General features: G+C 38.0%; 1 protein-coding gene across 1 annotated transcript in view; it reads left to right on the forward strand.

Annotated features, from left to right (window-relative positions):
- COL25A1 (collagen type XXV alpha 1 chain) overlaps window positions 1-19,431 on the forward strand; it is a 460,541-nt gene that overhangs the window by 258,880 nt on the left and 182,230 nt on the right. The window contains exon 5 of the mRNA XM_058666694.1: window positions 18,568-18,585. Within this exon, the coding sequence (XP_058522677.1) occupies window positions 18,568-18,585 (18 nt within the window). The remainder of the gene's footprint in view (window positions 1-18,567; window positions 18,586-19,431) is intronic.

Raw genomic sequence — 19,431 nt, forward strand, 5'->3', positions numbered from 1 at the left:
AAGGAGAAGCAGTGAGCGTCCATCTTCTGGTTCGTTCCCCAAATGGCTGTAACAGTTGTAGCTTGGCTGGTCTGAAGCCAGGAGCTAGATGCTTTTTACTGATCTCCTACATGGGTACAGGAGTCCAAGGACTTAGGCAGTCCTCCATTGCTTTCCCAGGGCATTAGCAGGGAGCTGGACTAGAAATAGGCCAACCAGGAAATAAACTCATGCCCATATGGGATAGTGACCCCGCAGGTTGAGGCTCAGCCTCCTATACCATGGTGCTAGCCCCCGAAAAAAAAATTGAAATTTTTGGTCTGAGTATTGGTAAGGTATATGATTAGAGAGATTTAGTAACTTTGAAAAATACCAAACCCTTTTTGTCATCAATAAAAACCATGATTACGTGAGGCTTCATCCTCTATCATATTGCTGACAAAACTGGAGTGCTGAATGCCCTACAAAATAACAAGTAAGTCTTTTTAAGGGAGCCACATTGTAGCATAGTGGAAAAAGCCTCCACCTGCAACACAAGCATCTAAAAATGGGCAATGGTTCAAGTCCCAGCTGCTGCTCTTCTAATCCAGTGCCCTGCTAATATATGGGAAAGTAGACCAGCATGACCCAAACGTGCTATAGCAAGATGAAGCTCCTGGCTGCCAGCTTCAGACTGACCCATACTTGGCCTTTGTGATCATCTGAGAAGTAAAACAGCTAGTAGAAGATTTTAAATTGCCTTAAAGTTTGAACAGTGATAGTTGTCCAGAGAAACAACAACAAAAAATAGGGTATAATAGAGATAATTTGTATTTTTTGGAAAAGGTTTGTGTAATTGTAAGGGCTGGTAAGTCAAATTTTTAGGGTAGGGCAGCAGGTTGGAAATGTAGGTAGGATTTCTGTATTGAATCTTGAGGTAGAATTCTCTTTTTTCCTTTTTTTCACCTTTTTTTTTATTTTGATGATCTTTCATTGTTGATTAGGGATCAGAGGGTCAAGCGTTACAGGAAAAATGGATAAGAGAATTGTTTCCACATTCTCTTTTTTCTTTCTTGTATCGGGGGGAGGGGAGAGACAAAGGTGGAAGCCACATCTACCCTCCCAACCACTCCAGGGTCCCTGATGTGGGGCAAGCTGTGAGGGCACTGCTTAAGTGGTTTCGATAGTTCAACTGTTCTGAATTACTGTCCATCTCACCATTCCAAGCATGATGAAGTCTCTTCAGAATCCACTGGCTGACATATTCCACCTTAGTATCTCCAGAATGCCGCCGCCTTTGGTAATCTTGATTTTTGGTATAGAAGATTTCAACTGATTAATGACACACACTACACATACATTATCTATCTCTCTCTCTCTCTCATATATATACATGCACACACATTCTATTGAGGACAGTCTGCTATACTTAAAGAATTGATTATGTCTGTAGAATATCATAGTACCCTCTAGACTAGTGTTTGATCAAATAATGGGGCACCATAGGTTAGCCAGATTGACACAGCCAATATAAAAAAATGGTTTTAGAAAAGCATATCTTCAAGCTCTACTTATCCCTACAAATGATGCATAAATACATCTGACACTTGTCCTTTATTGCTTTATTCTCTTCTCTACAAGTCTTTTTTTTTCTTCCTCTATTGCTTTCCTTAATTCATCTTTCTTATTTCACTTATATAACCTATAAGTAACTTATGTATAAATACATATGCCTGACATCACAGCATTCTTGGTTAATAATAACATGATACATTTTGATGTTAGAGATCACAGATACCTTTTCTTATAGTCATTCAGTCTTAAACCCTTATGGAGTAAACAGAGCCGGTAGTGTTGCCTGTTTTACTCCAAAAGCAGTAGAGTGAGCCTCAGAGAAGGGAGTGATAGACCTATAGCACATGGCTCCTGAATGGTACATGGGCAAAACTAAGCTCTTGTAGGAAGGTGCATCAAAAAGTTCGTGGAATATAGAGTAAAAAGCATGTTTGTTTTATTGCCACAACTTAGGGAATTGATACAGAACTTTTTCATGAAATATATTTTCTGTGAATTTTTTGAGGATCAATAATTGAATTTTTGAACAGCAAATACACTCTTTTTAGAAAGTGGCTACTTTCCTACTTGATGTGTTTGATGATGAAACGTTTCTGGGAGCCTGGCACGTGAAATGCAAGTTAAAGACAAAGTGATTGGTGATGGCATATCTTCCACCCGGAGTGTGTATGCATCATGGTGGAGAAGGATTGCCAGAGAAAACCAGCAACAGTGTAAAGATTTAATTATTTTTACTGGAAAGTCATATTTACAGAGAGGAGAGACAGAGAAAAAAATCTTCCATCCTCTGGTTCTGTCCCCAAATAGCCTCAATGGCTGGAGCTGGGCCAGTCTGAAGCCATGAACCGGGAGCTTCTTCTGTGTCTCCCACAGGTGTAGGGTCTCAAAGCACTGGGACATCCTCTCCTGCTTTCCTAAGCCAAAAGCCAAGAACTGGATGGGAAATGGAGCAATTGGGCCATAAACCGCTCCCCATGTGGGATGCTGCAGTTGGAGGTGGAGGATTAGCCGATTGAGCTAATATACCAGCTTCAGCAGTAGCAATCTAAGGACTGCATCAGGGAGCCAGAACAGAGGCAGCTTCATCACTGCCCATTGTCTTGTATCTTCCTCCTGGCTCTAGAGTAGAAATGGGAGAGTAGAAATGGGAACTAATGCATCCATATGAAATGGCTGAATCACCACTTCCTTCCATGAAAAAAACAAATGAAATCCACATTTCTAAGGCTTGCCCACAGGAAAAAGAAAAAGAAGGTTTGGCAGGCACAGTAGAAACCCAATCTGGAAACTACAAATTTAAAAACAATTATTTTAAATTTCATATCACTAGCTTCCTTTTGGAGGCTTCTGTTAGCTACATCCATGTTAGGGTTACTTCAGGGAGTGGGAATATAGGCATTCCAGAGCTTTGTGCTGCCCAGAGCCCATGGATTTTATAGAACACATGAAAGCATACTTCAGTTCTGCACCGCAGACACGGCCTTTTATTCTGAGATATTATTTCATTCAGCAGTAGTAGACACACGTACTTTGTCACTTGATTTGCAGCTTTGGGCATCATTTCAACTGGCTCCCTTCAAGGGACCATTATTAACAACCTATTGGCGTATAGTTTCAGGCTTTTTTTTTCCACAGGTGAGAGTAGAAATTGAAAGAGTGGATTAGAGTTCTCTGCAGGCTCCCAGGATAATTTATCACCTTTCTGTGGTAATTGCTGAATGTGTATATCTTTCACCATATGCAGCCTTCCATTTAGACTTCTAATCACTGGTAAAGAATAAGAATAGATGTTTAAAATCCTTCCCTTGGAGTGGAACTAATCAGCTTGTGGTTTCCATTCAGGTAGTCTGACCATTATCCAATATGCCTTATATGTCCTTGGATAGGAAATGACCTAAACTTCCACTTCCAGTTGTGCGGATTATTTGTCCTGATGCCCCCTCCACTCCTTCCAACCTTCTATTTTGCATATTAAAGTTAAGCCTCTAATCATTGCTTCTTCATGTCTGGAAAGTTGATCTAGAGTTACCATTACATACAAACTTACTTTGTGCATTAAATGGCATGACTTGAAAAGAAACTGTTTTAGAATTCTGGTATTGTTTACTAGTTTGAAAGTTGTGTGAAAGATGAGGATTTATTCTTTAGCCTGACTAGATCCCCTGGGTTTTATTTGTTAAGAATGTTATTTTCCCATAGGCATTAGCTTTCCAGTTTAATGGAGAAAAAAGGTTTTTTTGATCTTTACTTTAGTGATGAATAGAATTCAGGAAAAGAGAGTTTGAAGAGCATAAACAAGCTGATGGCAATTTCAGATTATTGGAGCATTTGAACAAGATAAAAAATGGTTTGACCTTGTATCAGATATCATCATTTATGTGAAACTCACTGCAGAAATTATGTATTTCCTATAATATGAAGTTTCCTATGTGCAGATATTTAATCAAAAGCAAAAGGTAAGTGAATTAGGATTAAGAAACCTCACCATTGAGAGGGGGAAACTTTTATTCTGCCATTAAAATATATCATTAAAAAGCAGGAAATTCTGCCATGCCGATATGCAGAACTTGCAGTATTTTCTTCAAACTCCAATAACTAAAGTACTTAGGCTTCTGTTCTGTTGAAAGGAAGTTGAACAGAGAGGTTTTCTTCGTATAAATTATTCTGGAAATTGATCTGATTTATCTGTGTTGTGGCGGGATCTCAGTCTATTGCCCTAAGGTACAGTGCTAATAACCAAGTTGTGGCCTACCATAATACTTTCAATGATTTATAATACTTTCATTATGATGCCAGTAAATTAGACTCCATGGGCAACACACACATTCTTTTGAGGAAGCGTTTGGTAACAGCCAAAGGGATGGTTTACATTAGAATGCTTCTTTTTGGGGACTGAAAGTCAGCCTCATTTCAGGTGTGAAATACTTGCTTGCTGCATCCTGCTTTTGTTGGCTTTTAAATAGCCATGAAAGGTGGCCTGCTTTTAAAGCTGATATGATCATACTGAACCAAGGATATTTCTTTGATTACCTATTTGGTGTCACTTTGTCCTATGCTGTGCTGGATACACTCTTAGGAAACTGAGGGTATGTAGATAGTATCCTAGATTACAGACTTTCAAATTTCTTTTCTGTCATGGCCTAAACTAGCCAAATGTTGTTTGACTTCATCTATCCAGAGCACCATAAAAAGCCTGTTACTATAGATGTGTGTGCTTATATGCAACTTTGTCTCTACTAAACATTTATATTATACGCTTGATTGGATACTAAAAGGCCCATCATGAAGTTTTAGGTTTAAATATTTAGCACATGTTGGCTTCTAATTTCCTGTTAGCACATTTAGAAACAATGTACTTGTCGACATCACAATGCTGTCTTTTCACTTGGACTCTGTTACAGCTCAAATCTTTCTGCTATGTAGAAAAAAATAATTTATGGAAGAATCTTTGCCTGAGATTTATCTTCAAAACAGGGAAAGCATCTGATCACATACATTCTATAAAAACATAACTTTGGTTGATAGGAGTCTTAGGAAGTCCAAAGCTCTCTCTTGTATGTTTTAAATTGATGAGCTAAAAGTGGAACTTAGGATGTAAAGGGGAACCTTGGCACCATCCGCAGAGGGACTCTGTTTACTACTGAGGCGATATACTTGAATAGAATGACATTACTTGCTTTGATTTTATTGATTTTTAGAAAGGACTCAAATGATATTTAGGCAAAGTTAATGTTTTAAAAACAAAAGCATAAAAAATTTATGTAATCACATCCATTGAATAATTTTTGGGTGTGTAAACATTATTACAATAAAAATGTTTCCTTCAGAGGTTACCAAAAATTTTTTTCTACACCATTGATTAAATGGGTTTACTGTTGTTTTTATTTCTTACATACTATTGCCTCACGGCTAAGAAGCCTGCATCCCACTATGGAATTCCTGGATTTCATTCCTAGCTCTGTCTCCTGACTCTAACTTCCTGCCATGTAGACCCTACGAGGCAGCAGTGAGGACTTGAATGGGAGACCTGGATCAAGGTTCCAGCTTCCAGCTTTGGCCTAACCTGGCCCTAGATGGTGCAGGAATCTGAAGAGTGAGCAGAAGATAGATCTCTCTTTGTCCACTTTTTCTTCCTACTACCCCTGCTTAAAATTTTTTTTCTCTAGATTCACAAAACAAAACGTTTCCAAATTTATTGTTTCCTTTAAATTTTCGATAGCCTGCTTCATGATTTCACTGAATTGTTTGACCTCCCTCTTTTTTTTTTTTTTTTTTGCTCTTAATCGGATTCTTTTATTTCTGTTTGAACCATTTGTCTTTTTACAAACATATGTAGTTTAACATGCTCATTATTTATTTAAATATTTATTTTTATTGGAAAGGCATATTTACAGAAAGAAACAGACAGACAGAAAGGTCTTCCATCCACTAGTTCACTAAGTGCTGCAAAAGCTTGAGCTGAGCTCCACACGAAAACCAGGAGCTTCTTCCAGTTCTCCCACACAGGTACAGGTTCCCAAGACTCTGGGACCCTCTACAGTCTCTACTGCTTTCCCAGGCCACAAGCAGGGGGGAGGGGTGGGGTGATTCCCAGTTCCAACGAAACTGTATCACATAATACAATGTAATCAATGAATAAAAAAATAAAATATAAAAAATAACTATCTATGAAATTTAGAAATTGTTTTTATGTTAATAAAAATTAAATATTAAAAAAAGAAAAAAAAGCAATGAACAAAATAATTTCAAAGTGATGAGTAGAGTTCAGTGTAATTGATCAGCTATTAAATCTTTGACCTCCCTCTTCTGATTTGGGACTGCCTTTCACCCTTCTTGCCTGCCATCGTGAAATGACTGTACAAACAAGGGGAGCAGATTCCACTATACTACAGATGGTCTCTATGGGAATACACACAGCAGCTGAGGACTACAGACCGGCAGTACACCTGCTGCCTGACATCAGTGACAAATCCTCCCTCTGTTTAATGGCAGAACCAGTGACCACTGTGAGAACAAAGGTAGTGCTACATAACTCTCACATCCTAGTTCATGCTGCATACACCTTTATGGTTTTGTGTATTATATGTGTGCATATATTGTGTGAGTGGAGCTGAAGCTTTTCTCTGATGTCTCCTTTCAATGAGAAAAAAATAAACAGCTAAGGTTTGCAGCTTGTCAAAGTCTGAAAAGATTGCTTTAGCAGACTTTATTTCTAGAGGTTTGTATTGCTTTAAGGAAGACTGGTGGGATAGTCTAATTTACTTCATGCATGCCAATTATTAATACAAATGACTACATTGGCCTAGTTCCTTTCAGTTGCATAATTTCAGGAATGGCCAATCAGCCATGCCCCAGTCAGGGGCAGGGCCATTCACACATGGGGACATACACTTTCTTCTCTCCCTGTTAGACTCCACACATGCTGTGGCTGCAGCCCCTGAAACCCATTCTTTATCCCTCGGCAGTTATTTAGAATCATTCAAAAAGAACCCTCAGAGCTGCATTAGTAGAGGTAATTTAGACTGTTCTTTAAAAATTCTAAACTACATTCCCTTGCTTCAACTGACACTATTTCTATCACAAAATAAAAGCGCATGCATTCAGGATGCCATTGATAAAATTACAGTATCTGATTGAGTTATGCCATCACTAATTAGATGCTGTTATCTGTTCAAAGTAAAGGTAGCTTATTTTTCAATATAACTGGCTTTGTTAATGAGAGAAGGCTTTCATTTTTCCAATTCGAGCCTCCACCAGGAGGTTTTGGGAAGTGTGGGAATAGCGTATAAGAAGCTGAAGATGAATTAAGCCCGTGACTGTAAGTTGAAGGGTCTGTGCCTTACTTTCCTGTTTTTCTTCATCACTGAGGTACCTGCCATTTAATAGGTGCCTAACAAATCCTGGCTGGATGGAATTCCTTAGATGTCAGAATGACTTCAGAAATCAAATTATTATAATGTGTATTCCAGTGTGCTGTGGAAGTATAACATACAGAACAGCTGTGTGGTATAACATAAAGAGCAGTGGTTTTGGAATTGGACATTCCTGGATGTGTCTGTCTCAGGATCTCTGCTGACTGGTTGAGCAGTCTTGCGCAAATACAGCCACATCTTGATCTGAGCTGTACAGTAGAGTTGATGATGGTGCCTCTGATGTTGACAGAACCAATTGCACAGTGCCTGGCATGACAGCACCATAAGTGTTAGCTGTTGAAGAAGCAAGCAGTTTAATTGGATACATAAGATTTATAACATAAGGGGAATGTAATGTCATGAATGAATTAAGGCAAGGCTGGTGCATTGGTTCAATTGGCTAATCCTCCACTTCCAAGGGCTAACATTCTATGTGGGTACCGATTTGTGTCCGTGCTGCCACCCTTCCAATCCAGTTCCCTGTTTATGACCTAGGAACCAGTGGAGGTTTGCCCAGGTCTTGGGACCCTGCACCCATGTTGGGAGACCTAGAAAAAGTTCCTGGCTTCAGATCAACTCAGCTCTGGCAATGGTAGCCATTTGGAGAATGATCCAGCAGATGGAAAACTTTCTATCTCTCATTCTCTCTGTAAATCTGCATTTCCAGCAAAATAAATCTTTAAAACAAACAAACAAAAAAGATTTAAGACAATGCTCTTTGGATATTCTAAGAAAGTGAAGTCGTATCTGCTGTAGGAAAGCAGGCAAAGCTTCAAGAAAGACCTGGGAGTCCCATGGCCTGGAAGGCATTTTTGGAGGTTGAGTGAGCCAGGATATGCCAGGTTCAGTGGACGAAGAGGCAATAAGAACATAGATTTGCCAGAGTTGAAAGTCTGGAGCAGTTAAAGAAATTGTCAGAATTCAAAGCCACTCCTCAGACTAGAGCCAGAGGCTCTGACTGCCAGGTCTAACTCTGCCTTAGAATTCGTTCAAATGAGATATTTGATTTGGTGGAGTAGACTTGAAATTTTCAGAGTTGGTGGGTCCATGATACTGGTGGCCTGAGTGAACTGAGGGACTTTGTTTTGCTTCAGGCATTCCAGTAGCACTCTGCCCACACAGCTACTGCAAGGTTGAAGGATTGTATGACTTGATTGGTAAAGCTCATGGCCTTGTTGCAAAAGTATGGAAATGAGTTGTTGGTGTAAATTCTTTTATTTCAGTTTATTACTTATTTGAAAGGCAGAGACAGAAATTACCCCCTGATTCATTCCCCAAATGCCCACAGACAGTTGAGGGCAGACCAAACCAAAGTCATGAGCTGGGACTATGAAGCAGATCTCCCACATGAGTCTCAGGGACACAAGTGTAGCTGGTGTTTAAACCCAGCAGCTCTGAAATGGGGTCCAGACATGCCTTGCTTCACTTTGACTACTGAGCCAAACACCCTCTCATCATGCAAATTCTATGGAAATAATTCATTAAGAGCAATTTCAGAAGACAATGTCTTGTGACATTATTATTTTAGACAGGAAATTTAAAAATTGAAGTCACTCTACTTCCAAGGAGTCTTGGGTCCTTATTGGATAAATATAGATAATAATATCTTTATATAATATTCATACAATTAAGCATTAATAGAAACATACAGTAAGTAAAATAAACTGAAGCCTTATATTAAACTGTTACAGCATTGCTGCTGGAAAGTATAACTATATACATATATACATACATTTAAATATATCTGTATATATATATATATACACACACACATATACTAATTGTAGTAGTTACTAATTGATAAAGAATGTTGATACCATACCTGAAACTGGTTTGACATTTATGGAACTTAATCTTGTCATAATTCCTCAACTTAGAACTCAATAACAGCAAAAATTCTGACTTTCTGATGATTAAATGCAAGGGACTCCTTGTGATCCTCATTTTAATCAACTTTTTTTTTTTACTTCTGCGCACGTGACATGAAGTAAATGAAGTAGGCTTACTCATTTAGGGAAGACAGCTCATCATGCACAACACTACAAAAAAAAAGTCAGATATGCATGTGGGTGGAGGTGAAGCCCAGGCTGTGAAGGGACTCCAGCACCAGCTCCTGCGGAGGAGGTGCAGATCCTGCTTCGCACTCAGTCTTGCTAAGGAATATAGGTGGAATGCTATTTTTTTCTTTACCATACATATGATAAAAATAGCTGAGAGTCCTTGAACCAAATCTCTGCTACCTTACGATTACTCAATAGCTTCCCTCTGTTTAAATGGCATAGCTCAAAATGTACAATTAATTTGGCAATTTCCAGTAATGGCTTTTTTTTGGCAACAGAATTATATTATGTGTTCAAATTTGCTTCATGAAAACTGAAGAGACCAAAATTTACAAGTATAGTAGTTCTTAAGTATTCAGAGTTCCTGACTTCCTAATGATCACAAGACAATCATATGACAAGACAATCATCATATGCCTGAATACTGATTTCAAGCATTTGAAAAGCTTTCTCTGTATTTACATGCTGTATTGGCATACTGTAGCTTAATGACAATAAATGATTGGAATATTTCCAATCTTGATTCCTGTGACTATTCCTTATTATTTTTAAAAGTTTCCTTTTGGAGACACTCTGCCTTTTCTTTTCCTTCGGAATTCCCCACCCAGTGGTTCTGACCTGAGATGAATGACTGGTTCCTAAAGAGTTCATAGATAAACTTAAGAATTTCTTTGTATTTTAGCAAAGTATGAATAATAGAAGCTAGATATTTCAATCTGTCCAAAAGAAAGTTAAAAATGTCTGATCCTGTCTTCTCCTGGATAATCTTGCCCACACCTCTTGCTTTAGCCACCAGCATAATGCAAGTTAGATTCCCTATGTATTCAAATTAGACACACCCGTGTTTGTATTCTGACTTTCCCTTTTAGAAGCTGTGTGAGTAAGGGAACTTTACCCATCCTGTTTGAAACTTGAGTCATTCAACTGCAAAATACTGGAAATGATTCCTACTTTTCAGTATTATTGCAGCTGAGATTGTGTCGGTAAAGCTCTTAGTAGCGGTCATGTTATACCCCAAACATCTGCATCCCCAGAGCACATGAGCTTGTCCCCTTGCAGAGTCTCTTCTTCCCAATTTTGAAATAGGTTCTTAGTTTTAGAATTTGCCTCACTAGAGTAATAAGCATTATGTGACTCATGCATAATGAATTAATTGACTCTGATGTTAAAAATTTGCTAGCGTGCGTTTTATACACAGAACATACAAGACAGCTTCAGAGAGCATTGGGAAATACAGCTTTTAGTACAGTATTTAGAACATGAGAACTGGGCACTTACATACATTTAATCAGACTAGGAAATATCTATAAATTGTCTTCCAGTATTTATCTGGAGCAGTTAGAACACAGCTTCAAGGGTGTTATTCAACACAGCAAAACCCAAATATTCATTATAAACAATGTAATAAAATTGAAGTAATTCAAATTGCTTTAGTATTCTTTAAAAGGAATACATTTTCAAAATGTAGAAGCTTAACAGGTGTCTCCTCTCAAAAGTATTCTGCTTATTGTATCCTACTCTACCAATCATTTATTTACACTTTGGAAGCCAATCCTGGCTCCCTGTCAGTTCGTGGAACAGCTTGGATGACTGCAGTGCTTTAGAAATATGATACACATTTGTAGTCAAACTATAAGCTCTTTGACTCCAAGAAATCATATAGCTGAATTCCATCCCAAATATTTTGGTTTGCAAAATGGCAAAGATTCTGACAAACTCTGCCTGCCAGCACCCCTAGCCCGTGAGGGGCGAAGGGCTTCTATCACTGACTGTGTAGCTTTCTCACCCCTTTCTCCGCACCCAATCTCCTCTAGAGACTGATGTGGGGTAGGCACAAAGGTAAATTAAATTCCCATGCTTGCTGGATTTTGGAGAATGTATTTTTGCAACATTCTTCCAGCTACTTATAAACATCGTCAATCAGGAGAAAGCTGGAAACTGGAATTCAAATCACTCTTACAGTTCTTTCAAAGAGTCTAATATGGAAAAAATTTAGCATTGTAGTTAGGGTTCTGTTTCAAAGTCTTGGACAGTTAGCTAGGTATCTCATGATAATACATTTCTTTAATCAACAAATTAGAAGAATGTTGAGACATATAGGAAACTATGAGGATAAAATAATTGCCTGTGATCACACCACCCAGAGATAATCCATCTTTGCATGTTTTTTCTTTCGTCTTTCTTTGCCTTCCTCCTTCCCTTTCCTTTCTCTTTATTTTTTTTTAGATAAGTAGATTTGTAGCCATATGTCTGAATACATATGTTTTCACACACAAAACTGGATCATAGAAAATGTGTAACCTAAATTATATATGCTACAATTAATACAATGTGCAAGTATACAATTCATAATTGAAACAGTGCATTTTCGATATTCCAGCATAAAAAGATAGAGATAAACTCATGTATACAAAAATATGTAAACATTATTCATAATAGTAATTTTCTAAATAAGCCTCAATGTACTGTGAAAGATTTAATGCATCTTAATTATGAAAGATGTGGAATTACTGGGTTTTTTTACTTCATGCTTTGTACGGGAAATGCAAATGTAAAAAATGTGCAAATGTAAATATATATGTTGTATATACAACAATATATGCATATATTATATATACTGTTATACATAACAACATATGCATATTTTTAGATTTCACATATGTATGTATGTGTGTGTATACATATATATAGTTGTTGTTTATTTTAAAGACAGATAGCGCCTATCCACTGACTCACTTCCCTAATCTCTGCAATGATAGGGCTATACTAGGCTGAAGCCAGGACACAGGAATTCACCCTGATCCTCCTTGTGGGTGGCAGGAACCCAGCCACTTGATGTATCACTGCTGCCTCCCAGGGTGCACATTAGCAGGAAGCTAATTGCTGTATCAAATGCCGTTGCTGCATGCGAATGCTTTTAATGAGAAAATATGTATATAATAAAATCTTTTTGCTTTTCCTAAGTTTCATATAAAAACACTTAAACATGAAAAATATATTCTGATTTATTAGAAAAGTATATCTAATTAACATGAGAAACACTTCTCAATTATTTAAAGTGGGTGAGTTTTAATTTATGAAAGATACCTATCATGAAAGTAATTTTCTAAGTGTTGAACCATTTTTATTTTTTGGTGTTGAATCCAATAAAACTAACCCCTGGCAAGTTCTTGTTCCTTTTTTTCTCAGGTTTAAAAAAAAATACCTATTGGGTTTAATTTTAGTTATTTTTCTTTTTCTTGAGGAGAACATGACTTTCCTTCCCAGCATGAAAATCCCTGAGGATTAAGTGTTTTAAACACTCTTATCTAGGCAATATGTGGTTGCAGTTAAGATATCAATTATTTATATCTCTCCTATAGAGCCCCACAACAGGTAACATAAATTATGAATTATGTTGATTTCAGTCAAGTGTATGAGAGTTCTTGAAAACAAAAGTAGCTTATACATTGGGGGGATGACGCTGTCTTAGCACAACCATTCTCAGATTAATATATATTATTCATAATGCCTCATCTCTTCAATTGCTTTTCTCTCTGGTATACCACTTGCATGGCAATTAATTTTAGGAACTAATAGTCTAAATTTAAATTGAATAAATTGTCAGCTTTGGATTCAATGTCTACTTCAAATGGTTGTGTTTCTATAGCATAATTTTATAAAGTAACTTGATCGAATATTAGTTTTTAAAGAAAGATTTATTGGGCCCGGCGGCGTGGCCTAGCGGCTAAAGTCCTCGCCTTGAACGCCCCTGGATCCCATATGGGTGCTGGTTCTAATCCCAGCAGCTCCACTTCCCATCCAGCTCCCTGCTTGTGACCTGGGAAAGCAGTCGAGGACGGCCCAAAGCTTTGGGACCCTGCAGCCCACGTGGGAGACCTGGAAGAGGTTCCAGGTTCCAGGCATCGGATAGGCGCGCACCGGCCCATTGCAGCTCACTTGGGGAGTGAAACATCGGACAGAAGATCTTCCTCTCTGTCTCTCCTCCTCTCTGTATATCTGGCTTTCCAATAATAATAAAATCTTTAAAATATATATATATATAAAAAGAAAGATTTATTTCTTTGAAAGACAGAATAAGAGACAGAGGCAATCTTCCACCCACTGGTTCATTCCACAAATGGCTGCAACAGTCAGACATGGCCCAGGATGAAGCCATGAGCCTATAACTCCTTCTAGGTGGTAGGGGCTCAAATACTTGGGCCATCTTCTTTTGTCTTTCCAGATGCGTTAGCAGGGATCTGGATCAGACACAGAGAAGCCTAGACTCAAACCAGTGCTCTGATAATGGAATGCTGACATTACAAGTGACAGCTAACTCACTATACCGCATTACCAGCCCCCAAATAATTCTGCATTTAGGGATCCTCTGAGATGGTGCAGTTAGGAGCCAGGAGCTAGATACTCCCTCCTGCTGTTGAAGGCCTCCTGCCCCTGGACAATCCTGTTGCCACTAAGAATTCCTTGATATGGATCTAAAGTTTTATCTGGCTGCCTACTACAGGTGCCATTTCGTAAAAACAAAAATTAGCTTGCCATCTGTGTGTGAAAATTTGAGAATTTGTAATGGATAATGAAATTATAGTAATATTCTTCAAATGATTTTTTAAATTTTAGACTGCTTTATGGTATAAAACTAAAATTAATTCAGTGATATAAATCTGAATCTGAGTGTATTAAAAATGTTGATCAGGCTTGGATTTCTTAATGATGAGGTTCTGAGAGGCAATTCTTTCTAATTACCTTAAGAGGAAATAGTAGCTTTTAGAGTTGCTCCAGCAACACAAACATTCCCTCCAGTTTTTGTAGGTGAAGGTGTTTTCACTTAAAATTGATCTCGGCCAAGTCTGTTATCCTAATAATTTCAAAATGACACTGTGCCTTAAAATGGCAATCATTGTGCTTCTGTGTGTTTGTGTGTGTGTCTGTGTGTGTGTGTGTGTGAGAGAGAGAGAGAGAGAGAGAAGGTTGAAGAGAGAGAAGGAGCCTTTGTTCCATCTTAAAAGAAATGACAGGAGTGACACAGGTTTACCACCCATAAAAAAGTCTCCTGTAGAGAAACTAATTGCCCCCAGTCAGATACCTAAATGACTTTGTCAATTTTGAGAAGAGTATTAGCACATTTTAGCATCCATGATTGTGTTAATAGACCTACAAAAATGGTTCACATGGCTCTTTAATTGCCTCAAGAAACAGTGTATGTGCCCCTGATAGGTTGCCTCATTTATCACGTTGCATTGTAGTTTACTTGCCTCCAAGAATTTTGGGCTTGCTTTGAGCACTTTCCCCATGAAGCCTCAGCTACTGGCTGATTGTTTTCCCCCATACTGTTCTCATTACCTCTTTTTCAAGTTGACTCCTGCTGTTACTTTTCCTCCTTCAGGTGCCTGGCCTGCCCCCAGGGCATTGTATTTAGCTGTTGATTTGCAATAGATTTGTGACACACAGCACCTAGCATTCTCCACTTTATGTGCATGATTCTGACTTCAGTATTTCAGTGGTTTAAATGTTGTGCCTGGTATAGCTCTCAGTTATACTAGATTTGGATATTTATTTACAGAAACATTTTAGTGAATTTTTGAGGGGAAAAATAGTCTTTTCAGTAATTCAGTTTTTGGACTTTTTATTTGTTTTTAACCAACAACCTGTGTTTTTTGAATGTGAGTTGCAATTTACAGCTACTTATTTGGGGTTTCCTTTAGAAAATCAAAAAAAGTTAACTTTCACAGTTAATTATAAATAATGTTTTCTAGTGATTATAACGGTAGAAAGACATGAGTTAATGGATGAAAATTTCTTGTATTTCCGAATAAAATTGAATGAAATACTTAGAAGCAATGTAAGGAAATTCTGAGGTCTGTTGATTTGTTTGTTGGTTTTGGCGATGAGTACGGGACTGAGCCCATACACTCCAGTGAAGTGTCCCAGGTCCAAAGGACAGTTTTGAGCTTCTCTGCTCTGCTGACTCCATTGGGTCCTCTTCATATTGTTACCCACCTTTAGTTCTTTGGTCAGTTGCAAATAAAAATTAATAGGAGGCCAATATGCAACTCAAGGAGCAGGACAGGAAGAAGATTGGGACTTGTTCCCCTATAGGAGTGGAATAGGTACTTCTATGGGAGTAGAGAGACCAGCTTTTTATCCCTGGACATAAGGCGTTTAGATAAGTTCACAGCCTGGAGTTCTGATCTGTATCTCTGGTTATAAGGCACCTGGGTTTGTACCTGGCTCTGCATTGTGGCCAGATGCTGTTATGAAGGTTTGGGTTTGGTTTGTTTGTTTCTTTGTTTTGGGTTTTTTTTTGTTGTTTGTTTGATTTTTGGTTTTTGGTTTCTATTCAAATTATACTCAAAGTGGACAGCATTACTCACTACCACCTCTCTAGAAAGCTCACAATTCAGTCACATTCTGCTAGTCTGGGCTTTTGTACAGATTAGAAGAACCTCAAACAGCTTTTGAGGGAGTCGTCTGTGGTTTTAGGGTGTGGAGGCTCCTTGCTCCTGGTTGAGTTGGAGCTGGAGATGGTTCTGTGTTAGGAGTGGGAGTGGAGGTGAGTGTAGGGAAGCTTGAAGTTTTGAGTCTTATATCTACCTGTCTCATTATCCCATGTTCCCATTCAGTTCACACTTCAGTGTCTGACCTTGGCTAGCCCACAGAAACCTCTTCATTCCTCACTTTCTGGGTTTGTCCAGATGACTGTGTCATGAAGTCTATAAAACTCCAGTTTTGGATGGTTTTCTTACAAATATTTTGGGAGTCTGCTAGTGAACAGATTGTTACATCATATTGATTGTGGCACTTGGTGTACTCTATTCTGGAATATGGGCAAACTTTGTAAGCTTTGTATTTAAATACTGTGTGTTTTAAGGCAGAATTACCTAATATGCCATGTTGTATGCTTTGCTTTTCCAGAATGCCTTAACACCAACTGCCACTTTTTACTATTGCCCACCTACACTTAGGTACAGCCACACGTTGCACAGTCTTGAAATTCATATCACAAATTGTAGCAATCTGAGTTCCCTGGAGCAGTATGCTTTCCAATGTCTATACAGAAGTCAACTTTTTATTTTACTATCATTTACTATGTATATTTTATATACTAATATGTACACACTATGCTAAATCATTTGCATAACAGTCATTCCACATTTTAAAAATGGACAGAAGTCTGTCATTTGTAGAACAACCAGAGGAACTATACTAACTAGATTGTTTTAAAGAAGTTCGTTCTGATTTTAAAGAATCCTACATTTTAATTTTACATTTTAATTTTGACATAACACATGTAAGAGATGTGATATATCCTGGGATTCTGTAAAACTGTACTTTCACAGTTCTGAGTTTGCATTAGCTCGCAAAGTGCAAAACCTTAAAGTTTCTGGCTTACATCTACCAGAAAGTCCAAAAGCTTAAACCGGAGAGACAGAGAGAGCAAGGATGCATATCATAATTTTGTCTAACACAATGGTCTGGAAAGATCTATATTTACATTCAAGTGCAAAGTCCTGCATTTGTAAGCTTTTGATTAAAAACTTCTGTTTGTTCAGTGAAAACTTCGAGGCTCTCTGTTGTTCTCAAGATGCTTTGGTCTGCAAGGCACAAGTTATGCACTGGGTAGGGACCTAGCAGCAAAGATGTACACTATATCAGTCAGAAGTGATTGAGAGGTTCCTGTGTGTTCTCTCTTGAAGAGAGCACTTGTACCATGATTGAGCACATCTTCAGATGACTTTGAGCTTGAACTTCCAGAAAGAAAAGCAGAATGGAAAAAATGCATGAACTTGTAAATCAAACATGGCATTAAATTCTGGCTTTTCTACCTATCAACTTATTCCTCTCAGTCTCACCTTTTCCATTTGAAAGTTACATGGCAGTCTAGAAGTAATAGACAAAAAAAGTAATACATAGGACAACGCATATGCAAAAGTGGTGATTGATAAGGAATTACTAACAAAGGATTAGGGTAACTTCCACAATAACTTGGTTTGATTCCCCCTCCTGATTTGGGAGATGAGGAGAGAGCCAGAGGTTGATCTTCCCCCTGGCTCTCTCCCCAAATGTCTATAGTGGCCAGGTTTCTGTGAGGCCAGAGCCAGGAGCCTGGAACTCCATCCAGGTCTCCCCAATGGTACAAGAGGCCAAAGATTTGGTCCATCTTCTCTTGCTTTTCCAGGCACATCAACTGGGAGCTGGATCAGAAGTGAAGCAGCTAGTACATAAACTAGCACCCATGTGGGATGCTAGCATGCAGCTTAACTTACCTTACCACAATGCCAGCCCTTTTTGTCTGCTTAAACAATAGCATAGTGACATTCAAAGTGAATTAGATTAGCCAGAGATTACATGATCTATTGATTTTGTGAGCTACTATGCAATTTAATGATCCAAAGAGCTTCTGTTCTTTTACAATGTCCATAGGTTGATGATGCATAGTGAAAGGTATGTATTTATAAAAAATAATGTTAGAACAATAAGAAATACAGAGACTCAGGGAATTCTAAAACCAAGGTATCTGCTGCTGCTTTTGTAACTCTAGGTCATCTTTTAGTTATTTTTTTATTTAGTTGAAATGCAATGGGAGAGAATGGTATCCTCCATCTTCTGGTTGATTTCCCAAATGTTCACAATTGCTGGGGTGGGCCAGTTCACACTTGGGAGCCAGGAATTCAATCCAGTCTTGCACAGGACAGCAGGGCCCAAATACCTGATTTACCACCAGCTATTTGGAATAGGGAGAGGAACTGGGACTCTCAAACCTAGGATAATGCAAGTCATAATAGTCCTTCTGCCTTTGATTTTCCCCATTGAATTCTGGGTGTGCTGAACTTTCAAATTGTCTTGGAGTTACAAATAATAGACTGTAACAACAGTATTTTTAAAACAACGTGGTATGAAAGTATTATGTGAAATGATTTTAAAAACACAAAGAAAAATTTGTTCTGAGGTATTATTACCTTCAGAAATATTTTTAAGGATTTTACAAACTAATTTTTGTGTGGAAAAAAATATTTAGGATCACAGTTTATAATTGTTTTTGTTTTTCTTCTTTTTAATTTCAGGGTCAGCCTGGTCCTCAGGTAAGTAAATTCTTTCCTAACAAATTAATTCCAATTTAGTGTTTTCTCAGTGTGATTTTTCTGCAACTTTTTTCAAAGAATGTGAGAACACTATTAAGTTTTACTCAGGACACCACACAGTAGACCAAATATTTTCCAGGAGTTAGCTGTGGGGCCTCTTCATGTTTGCCTGAGACAGATCAGCTGTTGGACCAAATGGCAAGTTTAACAATAGGCATGACATAAAGCCAAACTCCTAACTGACCTGAATTGATGCCATGGGGCTGCAGTGTAAGACAATGTTAGTGCTGTATAAAAACTGGTTTGCACTGGACACTGATTAATCACATACAGTAATGTTACTGCAAATCCACACAGATTATTCCTACCACAAGTCTCTTCACTGCTTTTGATTCATTTAAGACAGATACTAAATTTGTTCTACATTTTCAGTATACAATAACTGCTGAATGTGATTTGCAATTAAATATAATGCATGCAACAGAGTGTACTTTAAGACTTAAATCATGTAGAAAAAAAACAGATTTTAGGAAGGTTTGAGGTTTGAGGTGAGTATGTGTAGAGATGAAAGTACAAATGAAGAATCAGAAATGAAGAGTCATACTAAATTCAAACTCAGTCAACATGAAGCTTGATATAAGTTCTGATGTTAAGCCATGGGATGCTATACAGTAGGCATTGGGGTTGTTCGCGTTTTAACAGTGAGATATCTTAAATAGTACAATTATTGAGCTCTTCTCCTATCTCACTCCCTTGGATGTACAAAATACTCTAGGTAGTTTCACAAATAAATAATTTTTGTGAGTGTTCTGAAGTCCATATCATAACATCTGCTACATACTAATC

This window comes from Ochotona princeps, chromosome 7, assembly GCF_030435755.1.
Source record: "Ochotona princeps isolate mOchPri1 chromosome 7, mOchPri1.hap1, whole genome shotgun sequence".
NCBI classification, from domain to species: domain Eukaryota; kingdom Metazoa; phylum Chordata; class Mammalia; order Lagomorpha; family Ochotonidae; genus Ochotona; species Ochotona princeps.